Raw genomic sequence first — 22,152 nt, forward strand, 5'->3', positions numbered from 1 at the left:
TATGCAAAAGTGTACAGATAAGTAAAAGAACGGCAACGCAGGGAATGCAATTCTTCATCACTCAAAATGTCTTGAGAAGATTGGGGCAATAATCTAAGACTGCTGTCCTTTTAACGATTAGATAGATCATTTATGAGTGCATCAACTCCGGACACCATACAAAGAACAGGAAACCAAATGACGAGGAAGAATTAGTTCAAAACCCTTAAAATCTAGTAATTTTAACTGTGACAATTTAATCCCTTCTAAAACGGTCACAGACAGGGTCTAAACCTTTAAACCAATCAATCACCATCAACAGAAAAAACATCCTCGTCGAGCGGCCAAGTTGTCTATTTGCAGATGCTAATTCATTATTGAGCAGGCGATTCAACCTTGACTGCAGCAGCGCCCCTGAAACTCAATTTATTTCAGTTTCCTGGATGTCCCGCCAACAAGGAGGACACAGCAAATGACACGGATTCAGTATCTATATGGATCAAAATAATAATCCATTGGCCTACCACGGGAACTGATTTTTAGGTCCCCTGTATCTTGTGAAGTATTAAGAAACATTAAGCCAAAGGAATGACATAATACTGATTAAACCTGAAAAACTAGTTAAAACAGTTGCTACCAATATGGCCAGTATTAGGAATGAACATGTGTTTAAGATGGGGAAAATAACATCTGGAGATAGTACAAAGTGGGAGATAAAAGTAAATGAGCATGTATACAAGCATGTTGACCGTGTACCGGTGACGTACACACATAGTCACCCGCACATATGCACACACACATGCATGCGCACACACACAGACACACACACATGCTCTCCACAGGTAATAGATAGTGCAGGAGGGAGGAGGGGAAGGGGTGTGCATCTATCCCCAGACTTACTGGAGCCAGGAATTAATGGGCTCATTCAGAAGCGAATGAGATGTCTTAACACACTTGTGAAAACTGGAAGGGTGTCAGTGGAAGAGAGAGGGAGACTTCCCTTTGATCTCAGGCTGAGTGACTTGTAAATGAGGCGGGCAACCCCTTTATAAATACCCCAGACTCTAACTCAGTGCTGCAGAACTTCATCTTAACATAAACAAGAGACCGAGAGAGAGTGAGTGAGAGAGAAAAGCAAGCAGGGAAACAGTACTGCCACAGAAAAGGAATAGTAGGTTCAGCAGAAGCCCCATTTTGGACTGCTGACGACCGGAAGGACTTCTTTGGCTTTCATCCCCTGGATTTGGATTGTGTGTTTTCTGATACCATGAAAGGCTATTTTTCTATCGAGTGGCTCTCCCAGAGCAGCCAGGAGACCAGTGGCACAGGGCCCAGGGCTCCTGCAGACCAAAGGCTCTCAGTGGGGCCCCAGAATGGGCCCTACACCTCCAGCACCCAACCGGAGACCCTCCCCGGGTACTACAGCAGCCATGGACGAAGCAGTGAGAAGCTCCAGGAGGGGCTGGTGGCCCCTCATGATCATATCCATGGCCCCCCTAGTGCCACACACCGCGGGCCCGGTATGGAGAACACTCTAGGTAAGCCAGGGCTCATTGAAGAATATAAAATGTATTGCTTTAGCAGTGTAGTCTCTGAGGCCCAACCTCCTGGCCTATAAAAATGTCCTGGTGTTTACTGTATGTCTATGCTAGAACATTGTAAACAAGCGTGCATACAGAAAAAAACAGATGTCCTGAGGACAAGAAACACTGCTGTCAAAGTAACACCAGAAATTGTACGCTCAGATGTGATATTATGGTGAATAGGGGTGGCATGTTATGAAATACAGAAATACATGTATTTTAGTACCGAGTGTAACACTAATTTGGACCTGGTGCTGATTGAGACAAACAAAAGCAGTGTGATTGCGATCACTCAGAGGGTGTTGTGCATTCATATTACTGAGCAGTTGTGTGATTGTTCAGTAAAGAATTCTCTCTCCTTCTCTCTCTCAGGCACAGAGATGGGCTTCAGCAGCTGTGTAGAGGAAGAGGAGACATCAGGATACGAGAGCGAGGGGGGGCGCTCCCTGTCCCCCGCGACTCCACAGGACACCACGGCAACGTCCCCAGAGACTTCCCCAGCGAGCGGACGACGACCCAGGACCGCTTTCACTGCCGAGCAGATCAACCGGCTGGAAAAGGCCTTCAAACGCAACGCTTACCTGGGCACCCACGACAAGACCGAGCTGTGCAAGAAGCTCAGTCTGTCAGACAAGCAGGTGAGCACACTCTCTCCACAAAACCCAAGCCAAACATGACTGCAGGTGACTCAACGTTCCATTTTGCTTTCTTAAAGATCAATGCATATGTAAGAAATGTCAATGCAGCTTCACCCATGTGAATTGGTACAGAAGGCACTGATACGGATGCCTGGTGTAAACAGTTATACGTGGTGACCATTGTGACAAACAATCCCAACCTGTAAGGATGCAGTTTAACCCTGTTTTACCAGCCTGACCAATGTGTATATCAACGCTGCCAAAACAATAATTAAAATAGGTTAGGCAAATGAAGAAAAAATTTCATTGATAATTATATGAAGAAAAAAAACGAAAATGGGAAAATAATAAATAAGTCTTTCATAGGCTGGTCGACAGGCCCATTGTTAGGGAACCAGGCTTGTATTTTACAGATGGCTGGTTCAGTTCTAAGCTTGGGTGCTCTCTTATACCCTTACACAACATACTTAACCTGAATTGCCGCAGTAAAAAAAGAAAATTATTTGGATAGTGTGCAAAAAGTTATCTGTGGATACATACGCCAAATATAATCTGCTAAATATCAATACAACCTTCCACTGAGCTTTTCACTTTTTGAATGAAAGCTGACAAACTGCCTGCTTACGGCACATTCTTTCCGAGGGAATTCAGTTAAATCTTCAAAAGCACACGGCTGTTCTTGTGGGCTGTGCCAGTCTCACGCTTCCCCTTTCTCCGTCTAGATCAGGAACTGGTTCCAGAATCGGCGCATGAAGCTAAAAAGGACCCTCCAGGATGCCCTGGCCCAGGCCTGCCAAGCAAAAGCCACCTCCCAGCTGATGCAGTACCCCGAGGCCCAGGCTTTCTGGCCTAGCTACTACTCCGTGCACGAGAGCCCCAACCCGTATCTGACCCCCGCCAGGGTGCGCTACGCTCCTCAGGCCACGCTGGCCTCTGCTCCTGCCGTGTCCCTGGACTCGCTGTACCAGTGCGCCAGTGCGCAAGGCCTGGTCATGCCCACTGCCGGCGCCCCAATCATGTCACAGTACTACCCTTACCCCCATCACTACTAAAATACACCGAACCCTGCGGACACCAAGGCGTGCTGCCCACGTCAACTCCATGCTTGCTCAATCTGGCTGTGTAATCCAATACCCAGAAGTGGATATTTCACTTACTTTATGATCTTCTGCTTTATTCATCCGTTAATGTTGTTGAGGTAGGCCGGTTCCACGCAGGCAGTGGAAACAGTCTCTGGCATTGAGTTTTTCATTACATGCTACTCATCATATTTCACAAATCAGGGTAGAGCGCAATTACTGTACGTGGTTTTTTTCAGTTGTTTTTGTGCACCTATGTATTTAAATACAAACTTGTATATAGTTTTATAGGGGTCATTGTAGAAATTAATTATGCTGCTATTTTAATGATGCTGGATTTTAATTACCATTAATATTAAAAATATTTTTTTGAAAAAGTATTTTCCTTTATTGTTCTGAATCATAGAATCTGTGCAGCCTCCATTTTGATGTGCGAGCTGCATCACATTGTACTGTAGGACATTCATATTTGTTATTTCAGGACAATTATGTTTTTACCATGATCACTTTGATGAGCTTTCTACAGTTGAAACTAAAGTTTAACATAACTGTCCAATAGTTATGACAGGCCATCAAGAAATTAACCCACCTCCATTTCTGATTTTATTGGGACAGCTGCTTTTATTGTCGAGCTGCTAAATGAATTTGTCACAGCAGCCTTAACTTTGGTAGCAATAGCAGAGGGAAAAGCACTGATTAACTTCAAAATTGCTGAAATGAGAATGTGACCCTGATGAACCTTTTACTTGAGGTTATTGATATTTGCAGAAACAGAGTGCCTTGGCCTTTTTAACATTCATTCACAAGCAGTTTTTTTCTCAAGGATTATGGTTCATGGTTTGCCTACCTGCCTCACCAATGAGTACCTGTTGGCCCTACAGTAGGTTCAAGCAGTGCTTCATTGTCAGTCGGTCGTTTCAGACTGTGCGGATTTCTGGCATCTACCGTCCTGTAGGTGTTTATTTCAACCCTAATCTGGCACACTTAATTTGACTAGCAGTTCAGCAAGACCTCTAGGTGCGGAATGAGCTGAGCTTTTTGATGGAAGAGCTGCAGGACGGCAGATCTCCAGGAGCAGCGTTGGGAACCGCTGCCTTGGATGCGGATAGACTTTGTGGTGTCTATTTGGATAGTGTAATAGCCCCCTCTGCTGACAGGGAAAACAATGTGCATGTCTCACAAAACCTTTCTGGGGAATATCTAGGCTTAGAATGGGAACGCAGATGGTTGTTCGCAGTGAACAGCGCATACAAACCTGATGGCAGAAAACACCCTTGGACTATTTTTGTTTGCACATAATGTACCTAAAAATGGCAAACTACAGGAGAGAGAAGGGGCTCTCATTGACCACCACCAGACATTTTTTTGATTCATCAGTTTACAAAGCACTCCAGTCACAGAAATAACATTTACCTTCCGAGTAAAACAGCCAAACTGGTGAAACAAATCTGCCATGTTTCTATTGGAGACTGAAGCCCAATGCCCCATGCAGCAAGACAACCAGACACGGCAATAGCACTACCATACTCCCTTTGAATGAACAAACGATGCATCTATTAGACATGTCTTGTTTGCAGTATTTGTAGTGAACAAATGACCGTTTCCATTTGTCAGCTGACAAGGTCCCCTGTCAAACACTCAGATATAACCACTTGGCACACTATTGGTCTGAAATGGGTGACAGGATCTAGAGGAACTATGGTTATGATTCTTAAAGGTTTTGCACAGGGGATTTCATATAATTATGCATGTCACTGCAGGAGAAAAAAAAAAACCCACAAACACCATTTTGAAAAACATGGTTTAACAATTCAAATTTTTCCAGTATAAAACACTTGTGAAGCTCTAGCCAATCCAACAGATTTTTCCACAATATGACAAGATACAACCCATCCCCCAACCCTCTGTCAAGCAAAAAAAACTAAATGAACATACAAATGTTTCTTTTTTGGCATTTTTTTCCTTTTTTTGAAATATTACAACTTAGAATCTAACAATCAATTGCTTTTATTTTCAAGCTACAATTACAAATAAAAAAACAAAAACAAAAACAAAAAAAAAAACAAGAAAAAGAAAGAAAGGGACCGGAACTCGTGGAGTGGCCTAGTCCTCTCCTTCCGCAAGTAGGACCACTGCAGGCTCCAGGTCACCCCCCTTCCCATCTCTATGCAGTCTTCTGCTGGCCCTTCTTGCCAATGAGGGACTTGTGGATATGGGGGATCACACCTGCAGACAGAATGGCAGACAGTGTTCAAGAGGGGAAACCCGATGACGCATTTACCTTAGTTACCACTGCCGGACCACATGCCCTGCTCATGACCAACTGAAGCTGAGCAGGTGTGGGCTTGGTTAGTATTCGGATGGGAGACCACCAGTGAAAACTAGGCCAGAACCGGCACGCCCATCCCTGGGTGAGGCTGGAAGAGGCAGTGAGCCGGCCAGTGGGTCTGGAAAGCAGTCAGTGGGGCCCGTCCGTACACCAGAGCAGAACTGAGCCTTTTGAGCCCTGTGTGTCACTAACCTCCCCCGGCGATGGTGGCCTTGATGAGCGAGTCCAACTCTTCGTCCCCGCGGATGGCCAACTGCAAGTGACGCGGAGTGATACGCTTCACCTTCAGATCTTTAGACGCATTCCCCGCCAACTCCAACACCTGCAAACCGGTGTGCACAATGTACGAGTATGAGTATAAGCATGAGCATGAGGAAACGGCTGAAGCCTTCTTCCCAGTTACACAACTACTGTCACAGGGGGGAAAAGAGACAGCACTGCAAGATGACTTCACCTAGCATTATTAGTGTCTACTGACAAGTTCAAAGTGGACGTGAAAAATGTTCTACCGCCACAAGGATGTAAAAACGAAACGCATTAAAAATAACTCGCTTTCATTGTTCAGTTTCAAAGTGCATTCGTTACCCTTTGAAGATTTGGCCGCAGAAACACGAAGTAACAAAAGTGATGGACAGATAAACACAGGCCTTGCCGAGTGTGAATCTACCATGATGTGGCTCCCACACACACACACACACACAGAAAGCCCCACCTCTTCCACATGCGAACGAAATAGGCTGGTTTAATGCAGTCTGAATGCATTGACAGTCAACAAATGATTAACAGTAAGAGGCTTCAATTGCAGGCCTTATAGTCGGTGATTGGCCAAAAGGCTATGCTATGTGTAGGGTATCTGGTAAGAAATAAAATCATTATCATGAATTTGCCACAGAACTATAACGTGAGGGTCATTACCCAATTTCTTAAGCTGAAAAAGAGCAGGCATTAGCCACGCCAACTACATCATCTAAAGGGAAAACCCTGAAAGCACACTTGAGTTATATGAAATCCTAATGAAATTCTAATGCCAATGAGGTCTTGAACACCAGTCAGTTCAAGGGCATGTCTGCTGTGCAAGGTGCAAACTGCCATGCAAAACATACCTATGGATATTTATGGGCTTTCAGTCATCAACAATAATCTAACCTCATCATAACCATTGTTTCAGGAATGAAATGATGGTCTTCCATTTGCTAGCTCACACAGCTTAAACTCTGGGGTGGAGGCAGCAACGGTTGATCCTGAAAACGTGTGCATGGCATTCTGCATTAGCATCTCTGTACTGATGGAGTGGCGACGCAACTGCCAGGCCTCCATTTCATATTCTGAATTAGTGGTACAGCACAGAACCCAACAAACTTCAAGAAAAGGTCAGGTATTTTTTAATTTACCTGTATTCATTTCAGTAATTTCAGGGTGCGCCAATCCAATTCCAAGAGTAAAAGATGTATTCATTTGATTTAAATCTGGTTCTATACAATTGATAAGCAACTTAAATCATTGGTGCTAACGGGGAAAAAATGGTAAATAATGCTTTTCACAAAGAACTACTAATGAGCATGTGCAAAAAAGCACAATAAAACAACCATAAGAAATGTTGAAATGGGGTACAAAGAACAGGATATTTTTTTTTTTAAAGCTAAATAACAAATACATTCAATAAAACGGATAATACGGAAGTACAAAAAAATAGTATAAAAACACAACAGAAAGAAAAGCACAAGGGTGATCTGTTAAGTTTGAACTGAGCCTGATGCGACCTGCGCTATACAGTATAAGTACATCTCCCTTAACAGACGGATGCGATCTGCGCTATACAGTATAAGTACATCTCCCTTAACAGACGGATGCGACCTGCGCTATACAGTATAAGTACATTTCCCTTAACAGACGGATGCGACCTGCGCTATACAATATAAGTACATCTCCCTTAACAGATGGATGCGACCTGCGCTATACAGTATAAGTACATCTCCCTTAACAGACGGATGCGATCTGCGCTATACAGTATAAGTACATCTCCCTTAACAGACGGATGCGACCTGCGCTATACAGTATAAGTACATCTCCCTTAACAGACGGATGCGACCTGCGCTACACAGTATAAGTACATCTCCCTTAACAGACGGATGCGACACCAGCGTTGTATTTGATCATATGAGCGTTTTTCTAGACCGTTGAAATGCACTGCGATTCCTAGGCCTTTCTATGGGTTTTCTATGAGGTGCCTTAGTCCATAATGGGTTAAAAGGGGCGTTTCAAAGTCTGCTTTAAAACTGGTTAGCATGAGTAATCATGTTGTAGTGCTGCAATGCTCAGTCTCACCTCAGCGGTCAGGTACTCCAGAATGGCAGCGCTGTAAACAGCAGCAGTGGCCCCAACACGCCCGTGGCTTGTAGTACGAGTCTTCAAGTGTCTGTGAATACGGCCCACTGGGAACTGTCAAAAGATGGTGAGGGCAAACACACCTGGTGAAAGGGTATCCAGTTACACGACTCAACATATTGATTTGATGTACACAAAAATAAAAGGCTAAAGTCATACAGAAGATGCAAGACAATTGTGAGGGAGAGGAAAGAAACCCTAAGGGGCTTATAAGTGTCCTCCCCTAAATTATAAATATATGCATTTTACAAATGTTAAAAAAAATCTTCTTCCAAGAATGACTAGCTGACCAATCGGTGACTGCAGCTCACTTTAGCTCGGCACCGTGTGGGAAATGGGAGGCGAGATGGGCGGCCTGGTTACCTGTAGTCCTGCCCTTTGTGAACGAGACACAGCCTTTGCCTTGGCTTTCCCGCTGTCCTTTCCTGCTTTTCCTCCTGCCTGGGAAAGAAAATGCCAGACAGATTTCAGAACAGATATGACCTTGTGCAGGAGTTAAAAATAAAGGTACACACTACACAAAATGGAAATTCTCAGGCCGATCTGAAGAACCAGTATGTGTCTGAATATATTGGCAGATGACCCAATCTTGCGTTATAGCACAAATTCAAACTGCAACCAAATGTCTGTATTCATTAAACCTGGGACCTTTTTGTTGTGAGCAAAGAATGCCAAGTTACTATGGAGAGAAAATTTAAGTTTATTGGCGTAACAAAAACATTTCAACTTCTCAGTGTTGAATAGTTTGGAATCATGTTGCAAAACAATACAAATTCTGGGCTGCGGTTATTTTAGTTGCTGACGTATGAAACTTGAAATCCTGTTGTGCTGTCAATTTGACCATGTAAGGAAGCGCAACGCCTAGCAAAAAGACTTGCACCAGTTTTGTTAAATACTAATAAAAAATAAAAGCTACCACATCTCTGTATATTTCTTCTGCGTTTATTTAGTATTTTCCTTTTACCAGCTAAAGAGGTCCAGATGACTTATGAAGCTACTTTTTGAACATGACATTTTCACCTAACTTGCAGTAGCAAAACTGCATCAAAGAGGTCTGCCTTCTGATGCATGTACATGTATGTTGCATTATCTTGGGCCATCAAATCAGTTATAATCTTAGCACCGACACCAATAGGTTTTTTGTTATGCCTTTGTGTAGGCTACATCTAAGGGAAATATAACCAAATGGTTAACTGTCATATTTCTTTTCTCCATTCCATTAATATACTCACAGATAAGAGCAAGAAGCAACTAATGGTGCTGTCACATAACTTTTTATTTCATAAAGCAGTGAAATATTAAGCAAATATTGGAACATTGAGAAAAAGCAGACAATTGAGCAAGGAAGAAAATGACATGCACATTTATGGCATCACATTTGGTATGGGTTCGTGACTTAGGATCTGTAATTACTCTACAAAAAACAACAAAAAAAAACCCCACCATGTAAGTTAATTAGCTAACCCCCAACTGCACTATACAAGGCGTCCAAGCTGGTGTTTTGTTGATGGGACGTTAGTTGCCGCTAACGTTATGAATCACAGATCTAACTATACGCAACTCTTAGATTTCGCCTACAGGGGGCGTCGTTTCTGAAAAACGTGCGAAACACTTGCCACAACGCACACATTTGGTAACTTAGCTAGTCAAACTATAACCACATCTTAATTTGCAAGACCAATCATTATTCTTTAACGTTACTGGTTACACTAAACTAGCTATAATATTAACTTGGCTACTCGACTAAGTAAAATATCCTGGCTAGCTAGCCGAATGGATAAACAGTTAATGAAACACTCGCATGTTCATACATCGCATATTTGCGAACTGGTTTGCTCGCTAACTTTCCCATATTTAGACAACTTGGCAAATCAAAACGGCCAACCGCTAACGTTACTCAAGTTAAATGGTCAGAGATAATTCCGTGAGGAAACCCAAAAGGACAAGGAAAGTTAACGTTAAGTTGCTCTGCGGAAATGAAGCGAAGGCAAGGTAACATTATCTCCCTGGAACTGTCCACATCTCACACTAGCTAACGCGTTCGTTATTTTATGTTTGATAACCTAGCGTTCGCCAATTTACCTGCCATCACAAACAGACAAGCCCTTCTGGCAAACTAACTGGCTAGCTAACGTTAGCTCTTGGTGAAGATAAAGCCATTAAGCCCGGTAACTGTTAGCTACCCAGCCAACATGGAGAATTGGTACGTTAGCTAGGCTAGCAAACAGTCAACTTAGCCTAGTTACTTGTAACGTTAACAAAAGACTATTTGGCTAACTTTTACGCTACAAAACTTCAATTTGTGCCAAATAGCCAACAGCTTAGCCAATTTTAACTGCCAAAGGACCGGAAGGCCAGATGCATCTTTTCTCAGCAAACGTTAGCCCTGTTAGCCAGTTCATTTTAATTTACCTCCATAATTTATTTTTCGCTCCAACAGCTAGAAAGCGATTTCACGTTATTTGCAAGCCAGCTAACGTTAATGATGTTCCTTGCTAACGTTATAGTTAGGTAGCTAGCTAGCTACCCTACAGCTACGAAGCTAAAATTTCATTTGTGGCTGGTTGGCTTTAGCCTGCAATTCCGTCCCGTTGCACATTTTAATTCCTTATCGTTACATTAGCTAGACATTCACCCGTCACAGAACTTTTTTCATCCAACGTAACCTACCCAGTTATTGCCTAGATTAATGGTAGTATAGATGGCCATCTGTAGATTTTTTTTGCCACATTTTTTCCAGTTGGCGGGAATGAAAACGCACATTTGTCACCGGACTAGCTAACTAGCTACTATGCCTGGTCTTAATTTGAGGTAATTTATGCAATTAGTTAGCTAGCTTGTTTGTTGAAAATTCAGCGATAGAAGGCTAGCTAGCCAACCTAGCTAAGTTTACGCTCGCTGATGCAGTATTTTTAATTTATTTTAAATATAGCTAGCTGGCTAACGTCAAATGGCTACTTAACGTTAGCTACACAGAACAACTGCTGGTAAGCCGCTCAATAGCTAACTAACTATAGGCTATATCCATAACGTTACATCACCTTTTAACGTGCTAATATCTGAAAACTGGCGGTCAAGTCTGTTAATGTGCTAGCACAGCTAGTTTACCCGGTTAGCTAAGATTGCTAGTTTGCGTCAGATTTCTAGTTTAGCTTAGCCAACAAGCTAGCGGACAGTCTAGGCTAATTTCATGCATTTTCAGACACTATAATATTCAGTGCATTTTTATGACGAAATGCAAAATTACAGAAAAATAACACTTTTCTACCATTTTTCTTCCGTTGAGTTGTTTTTACTCGGCAAACGAGGGACCTGGGACAATTTTCTGCCGGAGATGAAGCGAAACAATAAACCACCTTCGCGAGAGTCTGTGTGCGAGGACGGTCAAACCACCAATGGCGGCATTCGATGCTGGTTTGAATAATATATCCAACCAATGGAATTATTGTTTGTACGATGTCTGCCCATCCCCCACCGCAAGATTAGCTTCGACTACCTTTTGCACACGGGCCTGAAAGTAGGAGGAAATGAACGACACTACAAGGGTGATTTTTGTTTAAAGCCTCAACGCTTTCATCTATGAATGGCCCATATACTTTAAACAGAGCTGCTGCTTTTGAATAAAACGCGAGCCAAACATTTTGAAAATCATTACCCCAATTTAATATATTTTTTAGACAAACATACATCTAGATAGACATATCACCAGTAAGCCAGCGAAAAGTAAAAGTCACAGAGAATTTATGTGAGCATATTACAGAGAAAAAAATGGCACTGATTTTAAAACAGACAATAGAATTATGCATATCATATTAACCAATGATAGATTTATTTAGAAGGGGAGAGACAGACATATGGCGAAGAGTATTAGAACAGAGAGGGAGGTATGCGTTTAATAACATTACACAATAGGCTATAGAGCATTAATTTTGATTGGAAACTTTCCACCTTATCAACTACTTGGTTGAATATGCAACACTTTTTGGTCATTTTCTGGCTGTGCCAAATTTTGCCTTTGTTTAATTTAATTTTTTTATAAATATTGTTTCATTAAATATTGAACATTCTTTTGGATGTTCTTAACCAAAATATCTACATTTCTTGAGAAGTTTTACACCAAGTGCTGGTGTAGCAAGCCATCATCAAAATAAATTGAAAATAAATAGCCAAATGGCATCATTTAGCATTTTCCAAAGCTGATACAAACTCCAGAACCCAAACCCATGTATGTTCTCTATTGAATATACACAAAGTTGGCGCAAAATTGCAGTGGTCACCCCCCACACCTCTGGTTGATTTTTAATGGAATGTCCTAAGGGTGACATGAAAAAAGAGGAATGCATACAAGGAGAAGCACCTCATATCTACTGTCAAATATGGATGTGAGTCGTCAAGGTTTTGCTGCCAGTGGCACTATTTAAGATCAGTGGCACAATTAATTGAACAAAGTACCAGGACATTTGAAAATATGGTTGTCTCTGCCAGGAAGCTGAGACTTGGCCGTAGGTAGATTGCCCAGCAGGACAATGACCCCAAACATACATCCACACATAAATGGTTAAGTGAAAACAATATCCATGTTCTGTAATGGCCATCTAAGTCTCCAGACTTAAATCCTGTCAAACATCTGTGCTCTGAATGTAAGACAGCCCAAGGATATTAATGATTCTGAAAAGCTCTGTATGGGACAATGGTCAAAGATCCCTCCAAATTTGTTCTCTAACCTCATCAGAAATTATAGGGAAAACCAATGGCTGTCATCTTTGCCAGGGTTGTTTGCACAAAGTATTGAACCAGGGATGTAATTTTATTTTGAAAATGTAAGACTTTGAAAAATGTTGAATCATTAATAAAGCACACTACTTTACTCATGTTTGAAAAATACAGTGCATTTCAATAATAGTAATGATAATTTTTTAGTCATTTATTTTGTGCCAATAATTCTGACACCCACTGTAAATGGTGAAAGTCTGCACTTTAACCTCATATTCATTGTTTTATTTCAAATGTGCTGGAGCACAGAGCTAAAAGAACCGAAATGGTATCACTGTCTAAATACTTATGGACCTCGTTGTATGTACAATCGTATATAATAATTTTGCACACAAAATGTTATATTATTTTGAAAACACCACGAGGCTACACTCGCATGAAATTACCGCCATGAATTAACCCACTTAGACGGTCTCCAGCAAAAAGCGGGCAGATAATAGTTCACTAATTAAACGAATGAATAATATGCATATTAAACGGAAAACACAGCTTGACTGACTGAGGTTTGTATGCATTTGAGCTCTATTTTGATGGAATTTCAACAGGATACAAATTGGCAACCAATAGGAAAGCACAGGTTGACGATAACGTTTACGTCAAGGCAGAAGAGTAAGCCAATTGGAAAATCAACAGGGGGAAATAGTTGTGGCGGATTAATAATTCTGACCAATAAAAACGGAGGTAGGTTACACAGGCGCGATTGACAAAGGAAAGCGGCTTATGAGGAAGCAAATATCTGGCGTGCTGTCGTAATTGGCAGATGTAAAGCCAATGCGAGTGGACTAGGCGGGATTATGCTGTTTCCGCTAAGGGGGTGTGCAGAGATACGCAGGAGGGAGAAGCTGGCTGCTGGTGGTGAAGATGGCGGATGGAGACAGTGGGAGCGAGCGCGGTGGTAGTAGTGGTGGCGGGGGTGGAGGTGGAGGTGGAGGTGGCAGCGGGTTCCAGCACTTCCAGAGAGAGCAAGAGACCCAAGAGCTGGCGTCCAAGAGGCTTGACATCCAGAACAAGCGGTTCTACTTGGACGTAAAGCAAAATTCGAAGGGCAGGTTCATCAAGATCGCCGAGGTCGGAGCCGGGGGTTCCAAAAGCCGCCTGACCCTTTCCATGTCTGTTGCGGCGGAGTTTCGCGACTACCTGGGTGATTTCATTGAGCACTACGCTCAACTTGGGCCCAGCAGTCCGGAGCAAATCGCGCAGTCCTCCGGGGGCGAGGACGGTGGGCCTCGACGGGCCTTGAAAAGTGAGTTCTTGGTCCGAGAGAACCGAAAATACTACCTCGATCTGAAGGAAAACCAGCGGGGGAGGTTTCTCCGGATCCGACAGACCGTCAACCGTGGGCCTGGGTTCGGAGTTGGAGGCCCTGGAGGTGGTATGCAGTCCGGCCAGACCATCGCCCTGCCTGCCCAGGGCTTGATAGAGTTTAGAGATGCCCTGGCCAAGCTAATAGATGATTATGGCGGGGACGACGACGAGTTGACCGGCGGCGCGGCAGCCGGGGGGTATGGCGAACTTCCTGAGGGCACATCCATTATGGTGGACTCTAAACGATTCTTTTTTGATGTCGGGTCTAACAAATATGGGGTGTTCCTGAGAGTGAGTGAGGTAAAGCCGAGCTACCGGAACTCAATTACTATTCCCTTCAAAGCATGGGGAAAGTTCGGAGGGGCATTCTGTCGCTATGCTGAGGAGATGAAAGAGATCCAGGAGAGACAGAGGGATAAAATGTACGAGAGAAGAGAAGAATCGGAAGGCGAGGATGTGGATGACGACTGATTAGTTTAAAAAGCTGATTAGTTTAATTTAAAAAGCCGTGAGATGCATAATATAGCTAACGTTGCAAAACCGATATGACAGATATAACGTGCATGACGAATCGAACATTGATACTAATTTATCGTGGATTAAAGTAGGCCTACACATGACAGGGAAATTTTGTTTAAAATACCTGACTATCCAAAACAGGCTGGGAGTGGTTATACGAGTAAAACCGTAGCCATAACTAGCCAGTGCGTTACGGATAGCCCTATGTCATGGGCAAACGAAAAATAATTAAGGAACCCCCTATCCATTGAAATCCGGCAACTGGTTTCCAGTAAGCAAATAAATAGCTTTGTGTGTATATATAATGAGTGTGTGTGTGTACACACACGCACACACGCACACACACACACACACACACACACACACTCATTATATATGTATATATTATATAATGAGAGAGAGATGACCCAGTACCCTGATGGTTTCCATTGAAAACCAGCATCTATTGTATTACTGTTTCATTATAGATTTACCCGTGTTGGTGGTGTGGGATTCCAGTAATTCACTGAGAGTAGTAAGTGAGGTATTCCATGAATCGGTCCTTTCATGGAAGTTTATGGATTCGCAGTGGCGGTGATAACAGAATAAGTACATACCGAACGTGAGAAGAGAACTAAATGTAGATGAGTATTAAAAAGATTACTTGCATTCAGATTTTGTAGCGACGGTAGGTACAGACATCAAAGGGCGAAGTGGGTGTGGGCACTTTCTGAACTGACGAACTGACTTTTAGCTTGCTAACTGGGTTATGACAATTCTCTTTATTTTCTCGTTAACACACGGCCACCCAAACAATGAAGATTTATTGTGCGGAAGGGGTGGGGCATTTCTGTTCTCGTTGTATAGCCATAATGTTCAGTTTGCAGTTCAGGATTTGTTTCCAACCAGGGACTGTGTCGTAGATGAAGGTCTAGAAGCCCGGTTTGAAATTACGAACTGCCACAACTACAAAGGAAGGCCGCAGTTAAAGCGATATAACAAAAATGCGCTGAAGTCGTCTTGGAAATTGTGTAAATGTAAAAGAATCACTGACTGGATGGACAATCATGTACGTCTGGCTCTACGAGTTGCAACGTCGCTATTGCTTCCCTTTGCTTTTACAGTTTATAAGAACTACTGGAAGTATTTTTTTAACATCGAAAGGGAGCCAACTTTGGAGGCGTCGGCTCAAGAGCGAGTGTGGTCCTTAATTGATAAGGTAACATCAGTCATTCTTTTACTACTAGATGTTTAAAGACTGATCATTTGAGTTAATGGAATCTGAAGTTTTGATCACACCTGTGTGCTTCCGGACAGAAATGCATGGATGGTGGTTTAAAGAGAACGATTGAAAGAAGATTATTCTTAAAAAACTGAACATGCCAGCATAAAATATTTTTAATTACCTAAATGGAAAATATATATGAATTACAGAATTATAAATGGTTGTATAGCAGGCCTTTCATATGGTAAGCTTGAATGCAAGATTTGTCCAGGACAATGTTTTCTTTTTTTCTTTAAGATTTTCATTTGTTACCAAGAAAGAATGGCAGAGTATTACACCTCTATAATTAAAGGCAAACGTGTATATATAAACACACAAATATGTTGACTGTATACTTTAGGTACATTAGATTCCTTTTTTACCTGTTCACTCCAAACTTCCCAAAAAGCTTTATCATTGTTATTTTTGAACTCCGCATTGATAAATGAAATTTCTTGTTCATTTCAAGTTATTCATACAATTGCGTTTTCACAAGATTTAACGGTGAGATGCCCAATGTGTTCAGTGGTCCGTCATGATTTTAAAGCTTGCATGCCTGCTTTGGGCTGGAGCTGCCTTGTGTTCATTTATTGCATATTCTGATTTATTGTATGCTGGTATTGATTAACTCTATACCTGAGAATTTAGTTTCCTTTTTAATTTTGTAAAAAAAAAAAAAAAAGATATATATAAAATATATATATTTGGAAAACTAGCAGAAAATCAACAAAAAGTATTCCTGACAACATCCTCATCTTGTGGAGTGCCTAGATTTTTTTCCTTTTCTTTTCTTTTTTTTTTTACCCATGGTGCTCTGGGTGATTTCAGAATGTTTTTATTTTTATTTTTTCTTGTTACATCATTGATAGCAGAACTTAAAGTAATCTAGTAAACCAATGGCTTTCTGATGCAGGTTAGAATGTGTAAGTGTCGATTTCTTTGCCATGTGTCATTGTTGCACTTTAAAAAAAGAAAAAAGAAATACTTTCTATCTCACAGTTCATTTAGCTTGTGATTTCTTTTAATTCTGCTGTTCTTTACAGCACAAATGTCATAAATGTCATGCATAACTTATGGGAGCAATAGTATTTTTTTGTTTTTGTTTTGTCAATGAATTTTTGACACTTATGCAGACCTGTAAATATGAGTTGACTATGTCTTCATCCCTGTGCTGTTAAGTGGCAGCTGTTCTTGCTGTGTTTCGCTTATTTCCAGTCCCTTTTCAGTAACAAATATAAATTCTTTGCTGAGCGAAACTCTTCTAACAGCTGGCAGCAGAAGAATTAGGTGCTCTGAGACGCGGGAGGGCGAGAGGTCAGAGAAGGTGCAAAATAGTTTGCCGCCATTTTGGTTCCAAGGCAAGGCCACCAACTGCCATCTGCAAACTGGGCACAGTTGGAGCCGTCAAGGCTGCCAGTGGTCACTGCGTTTTTATATATATATATATATATATATATATATATATATATATATATATATATATAAATCTGCCTCTGTAGCTTCATCCTCTATGCCCGTCCACATGAATTGCCTGCCTGGAACAGATCTTTTTATTTAAATCTACTGTCTAGGTGGCCGGCAGGGTGGGGCTCCGACCTGACCACTGTGGACCCTACTGTGCAGGGCATGGGGTGGGTGTACCTCTCCCTGTGACCTAGTGCTAGAGTGATTTTCTTCACTCCTGTGGGCTGTGGGGCACAAGGGCTTGGTTTTTGGGAATAACCGGGAATAAAAATGAATTACTTCACAGGCAGAACTCAAAATATTTATTACATTTTATGGTAATTACCAAACTGATCAACTCCTGAAATTAGAAAATGTTAAATTCAGTTTTAAAAACTAAACCAAAAACACACAAACGCATGTAAACCACACTGATGTTAAAGAAGCCAGACTGAGCGACAGCCTGATCGATAATGAAAGAAGATGAGTACGTACCTGGCCCTTTCTAACACCTTGATAATGGTCTTTTGATTGACTGATTGCTAATAGGTGAAATTAATTTGTGTGTTCAAGACTCCCCATGTCCCAGCCAGAGGGAATATGGTGTGAACCTCTGAAGTGAATTGGAGTGCAACTTATCTCAGTGTGGTTTAAGGTGGTCATTTGCAAAGTGTTTGCATGTGGGGTTTTTTCTTTTGTTTTTTTCTATTTTGTTTTGAATAGGTGTGCAGGTTTTTTTGTGGTGTGAGAGAATTCTGACATTTGGGGCTCAATGAATGCATGGAGTAGACGCTGGTTAGGTCCAGAGGCATACTGGAGATCTGTAAGAAAAGAGGGAATTGGAAATGTGGCATGAGCTAGCTCCTGCAGCTCGTGCAAGGGCTCTCACCCTCTGTGCTCTCACCCCCCGTCCCCCCCTCACCCCCTTCCCCTTCAGCTGTTGTCCAATATTCACTGCCTGTTTTATTTGATAATTGGTGTGTGGGTTACAGGATGGGGCGTCTTTCAGATGGCACATAACCACATAAACTCATTTTTTCTTGACCCAGGAGAGGGGGTGAGAACCTGAGCCTAATTGAAAATTTAAGTGGAAGCGTTAGGGGGCAGATACGCAATGCAGTTGGTGGTCTGGAGGTGGTGGTGTTGGAGGTTGGTGGTCTGGAGGTGTTGCTTCTGAAACTGCATGCAGTACAGAGTTTTATTTAAGGTTAGGACAAAGTGGTACAGGGATGTTGGTGGGGAGGGTACATCCTCGTGTGAGGGTAAGTGCAGTACTTTCAGTCTGTCCCCCGCCCATCGCGTGTATTTGTGCACAACTGCATCTGTTTTGGGGGGTGTTGTGGTGTCCTGTGTCTTGACCTCTGGGCCAGAAAGTGTGTGAGTAAGCCATGCTTCAGACAGATCTGCTGTGCACAGACAGGCAGATGGCAGAGCCAGTAATCAGGGTGGTCCAAAAAGACCTCCCGGAAAGCTCTTGACTGGTAGACCGTACACAAAATGCTGGTACATTGTCGCCAGACAACTGGGAGGAGTTGCCCACCCGGATTTGTGGGAAAGACAAACTGGGCTTTACCAACTCCGCCACAGTTCAACAAAATGATATGAAGATTGCGCTTTTGCGTTGGTGCAGTCATAACCTTTTGTAATAAATCGATGCTCTGCAGGGAACGGGTGCAGGTTCCAGGGGATGCAGGTGTGAGTTGGGGGATGAGGGGGGCGTTTGTGTGTTCGACCAAATCTGAGATGTTCCCGAGGAGGCCCCTATCCCGGAAGGTAATGGGCATTTCCCGGCCTCCATGCCAGTTGTCTGAGTACAGGCTCGCTCTGTGTGTCCTATGGCAGTACTCGAGCTTCATCTTTGTACGGCTTCTGGAGGGCTGGGTGAATGAGGAGATGGATGAAAGGTGGTTATTTGGAAGGTTATTTAGACGGGGAGCTTGTCTTTGGTGTGGCAGAGAGTGAAGGTAGTGGAGAGAAGGGCTGTGGAGCTGTAGTGAAGGTTTCTTTTTTGGGACAGTGGGCTCATTCCAATTGCTTATTTTTCTCCTTTTTTCTTTTTCTTGTTTTTTATTGGGAGAGGCTAGAAAAAGAGGCAAGAAGAAGAAATGAATATTTGGAAATCAAGTAAACATGAATTAGGCAAATGGAATGCCTTTGCTCCTTCAAACGCCAGTTCGAAGCCAAGACATGGCAGATGTGGAGAGGTTTATCCACCGTTGATCATTTATACGTCAGTTTTTCCAAAAAAATACTTCCACAAAGGATGCGCTGATGTTTCACAAAGGAAAGATTGGGACTTCCTAGTTTCTACTTCTACCTTTCCCAATTTCAGAGGTTCTGTCTGTCTTTGGGTCGAAAACCGAGCAGTCTGCACAGTTTTTGGGTGGGCCCTGTAGGACCGGTGTAGGGACAGGGGTTTGGCCTCACTGAATGTGCAGAGGTAAGAGTGGAACCAGGACCTGCAGGAGACCAGCTCCACATGGGGTGGGGTTACAGTTGCAGTTAACTCTGGACCCGGAGAACTATTTTGGGCATTGTAACTCCAAGCTTCCTTGTTGGCTTCCGTGTCCTTTTTCAGAGCCGGCTGGTGCCACTCGCCGTAAAGCCTGGGCTGTGCTGGGGAGGGACAAAACTGAAGAAAGCCCGTTGGGTTTCTCACCCTGGGGAGCAGTTAGAAAAGCCTGTTTGGTTTCTCACCCTGGGGAGCAGTGGTTTGGCTGTGAGGAGCTTGGTGTTGGGGGTGCCAGGCTGTGTGTGCGTGGGTTTGTGAAGGCGCTATAACACCAGCAATGCATGGACTCAGTGGAGACACGGCGCCAATGCGCACACTTGGTATGAAGTGAACTCAAGATTTGCTCAGCTTCTTGTCTATTTAAATCCCGCGGTCCAGGTCATCCTGGCTTTTAGCCAGGGTTGGGGTCAGTTTCATTTCAGTCTGGTCAATTCGAGGACCACTGCGGACATGCTTAATTTCCCAAACAGACTGAATTCAAATTGAATTGACCGCTGACCCCAACACTGGCCCATAGCACACTAGTCTAATCCTAATGTTAGGGTGGCAGGATTGGAGTTGGTTTGAGAATTCGGAAGGCCGTCCCGGCCCAGGGTTTGTGCACAGCTCCCAGGATGATGATGACCGCAATAGGGTTGTGCCCCATTGGGCAGGACAGTGACGAGGCCCCGCCCCTCTGATTGAGCCTGCCCACAGTGCACCATGCGTGCTGGTCAGTCATCCTTTTTACAAACTTTTTTTCTTTTCTTTTTTTAAATGGAGTTTTACAAGTCTATATTTAGAAAATGTAATGTAATGTTTGTATCAAAAAAATAAAAAAAATCCTATAACTAATGAAAACTATAATACTACCCCACACTGGCTTTCATTGTCATTTTTGATTTATGCCGTATTGTTTGAGACTGAGTGGGTGTCAATGCCAAATCCAGAAGCCCTGTGGTGTCCAGGCATTTGTGGTTTCCTTTCAATTGCCAGTCAATTAAAGGCCTTGATAATAAGGTGTGTGGATCCTAGCCAGTCAGTCACTTGAACGAAGCACCAATGTAAGGAGCACATTTAAAACCAGCAGAAACTGTCGCTCTCCAAGAATGGGGTTTGACATTTCAGAGAGACCTTTGTTCCTACATGAATCAGATCGGTTCATGAGTTGACTGAAAGGAGGAAACATTTTCTATTGCATCATCCGGGGGGGGCGGGGGGACACACCCACACACGCCTTTATAAAGAATTTTTGCATTGATACTCATTTCTACGTAACCGTTCCAGTTTTTTTTGTCAAATGGTCCAATTGCTGACCAGACTGGCTACAGCCAAATCACCATGGAGACTCTGTGAAGCACAAAGCTAGCGGAGAAGGCCTGTGGCTTGGGCCCTTCAGCAGCTGTCCAGAAATGTAATTGAGGGCCATTGGATAGTGGCATATTTCAACGTGCTGTTTGGGGAGTTGATTCCTTAGCCTCTAATGCGATTTGTTATTTTGCCTGGGGCAACAGTGGGGTTCCTGTGAACTGGATGCCCCCCCACCCCCCAATTCCCCACCCACCAGGCATCCTCTCGACCTCCCTGGCCCAATCAGACTGTAATACTACTCCTGGATCCCAGCAAGATAACAGGATTGTTCCACGCCCGGGATCTCCTGGCAGGATCACAGTAAGACCCGGCAAGCGCCACCCATCTTTTTTAGCGAAAGCCGGAGCAGTTGTGTGACAGTTGCTTGTTCAGAGAGCCGAGTAACCATGGTGATGTGAGCCCTGGAGACGAAGATAACCCCAATATACCCCAACCCCCCCGACCTCCAGTATACCCCAACCTCTAATATACCCCAACCCCTCCTAACCTCCAATATACCCCAATCCCCCCTAATCGCCAATATACCCCAGCCCCCCCGACCTCCAATATACCCCAAACCCCCCTAACCTCCAATATACCCCAACCCCCCCTAACCTCCAATATACCCCAATCCCCCCAACCTCCAATATACCCCAACCCCTCCCCCAACCTCCAATATACCCCAAACCCCCAGGCTGTGAGTTATCACTTGGAAGAAGCTGGTGCAACGTCAGGACCGGCTTCACAGTGCACGTGGAGGTTTGACAAAAGTGCTTCTCTAACACCTAACATAATGTGTGTGGTTTACACATTAAAATAATATGTAAACCTGTTTTCTTTCTTTTGCCGTATTTCAATGTATTAGTTGAAATGTATATATATACACACATACACACACACACACACACAGTGCCATGAAAAAGTTCCTAAGTTCCTAAGTTCCTAATTTCCTAATTTTATGAAAAATGTTATTGAACAATTATTGAAAAATGTTATTGAAAAATGTTTCACTGGTTGCACCACCTTTAGCTGCTA

At 43.0% G+C, this 22,152-nt stretch overlaps 3 protein-coding genes across 3 annotated transcripts; 2 read left to right on the plus strand and 1 right to left on the minus strand.

Annotated features, from left to right (window-relative positions):
• Positions 1-1,246: 1,246 nt before the first annotated feature.
• Positions 1,247-3,252, plus strand: ved (ventrally expressed dharma/bozozok antagonist). The gene is made up of 3 exons (XM_061262137.1): positions 1,247-1,517; positions 1,935-2,200; positions 2,923-3,252. Exons 1-3 carry the CDS (start codon positions 1,247-1,249, stop codon positions 3,250-3,252), a joined length of 867 nt encoding a protein of 288 aa, XP_061118121.1.
• A 1,814-nt stretch (positions 3,253-5,066) lies between these two features.
• On the minus strand, positions 5,067-11,409 carry LOC133105572 (histone H2A.V). Its single transcript, XM_061215754.1, has 5 exons — positions 11,262-11,409; positions 8,357-8,434; positions 7,934-8,047; positions 5,801-5,930; positions 5,067-5,505 (listed from the first exon to the last, which is right to left on the minus strand). The coding sequence occupies exons 1-5, from the start codon at positions 11,262-11,264 to the stop codon at positions 5,444-5,446; spliced, it is 387 nt and encodes a 128-aa protein (XP_061071738.1). The 5' UTR covers positions 11,265-11,409; the 3' UTR covers positions 5,067-5,443.
• Positions 11,410-13,580: 2,171 nt separating this feature from the next.
• LOC133141963 (transcriptional activator protein Pur-beta-like) lies at positions 13,581-20,644 on the plus strand. Its single transcript, XM_061262815.1, has one exon. It carries the CDS (start codon positions 13,628-13,630, stop codon positions 14,540-14,542), a length of 915 nt encoding a protein of 304 aa, XP_061118799.1. The 5' UTR covers positions 13,581-13,627; the 3' UTR covers positions 14,543-20,644.
• The last annotated feature ends 1,508 nt before the right edge of the window (positions 20,645-22,152 follow it).

Source organism: Conger conger, chromosome 12 (genome assembly GCF_963514075.1).
Source record: "Conger conger chromosome 12, fConCon1.1, whole genome shotgun sequence".
Classification (NCBI taxonomy): Eukaryota; Metazoa; Chordata; class Actinopteri; order Anguilliformes; family Congridae; genus Conger; species Conger conger.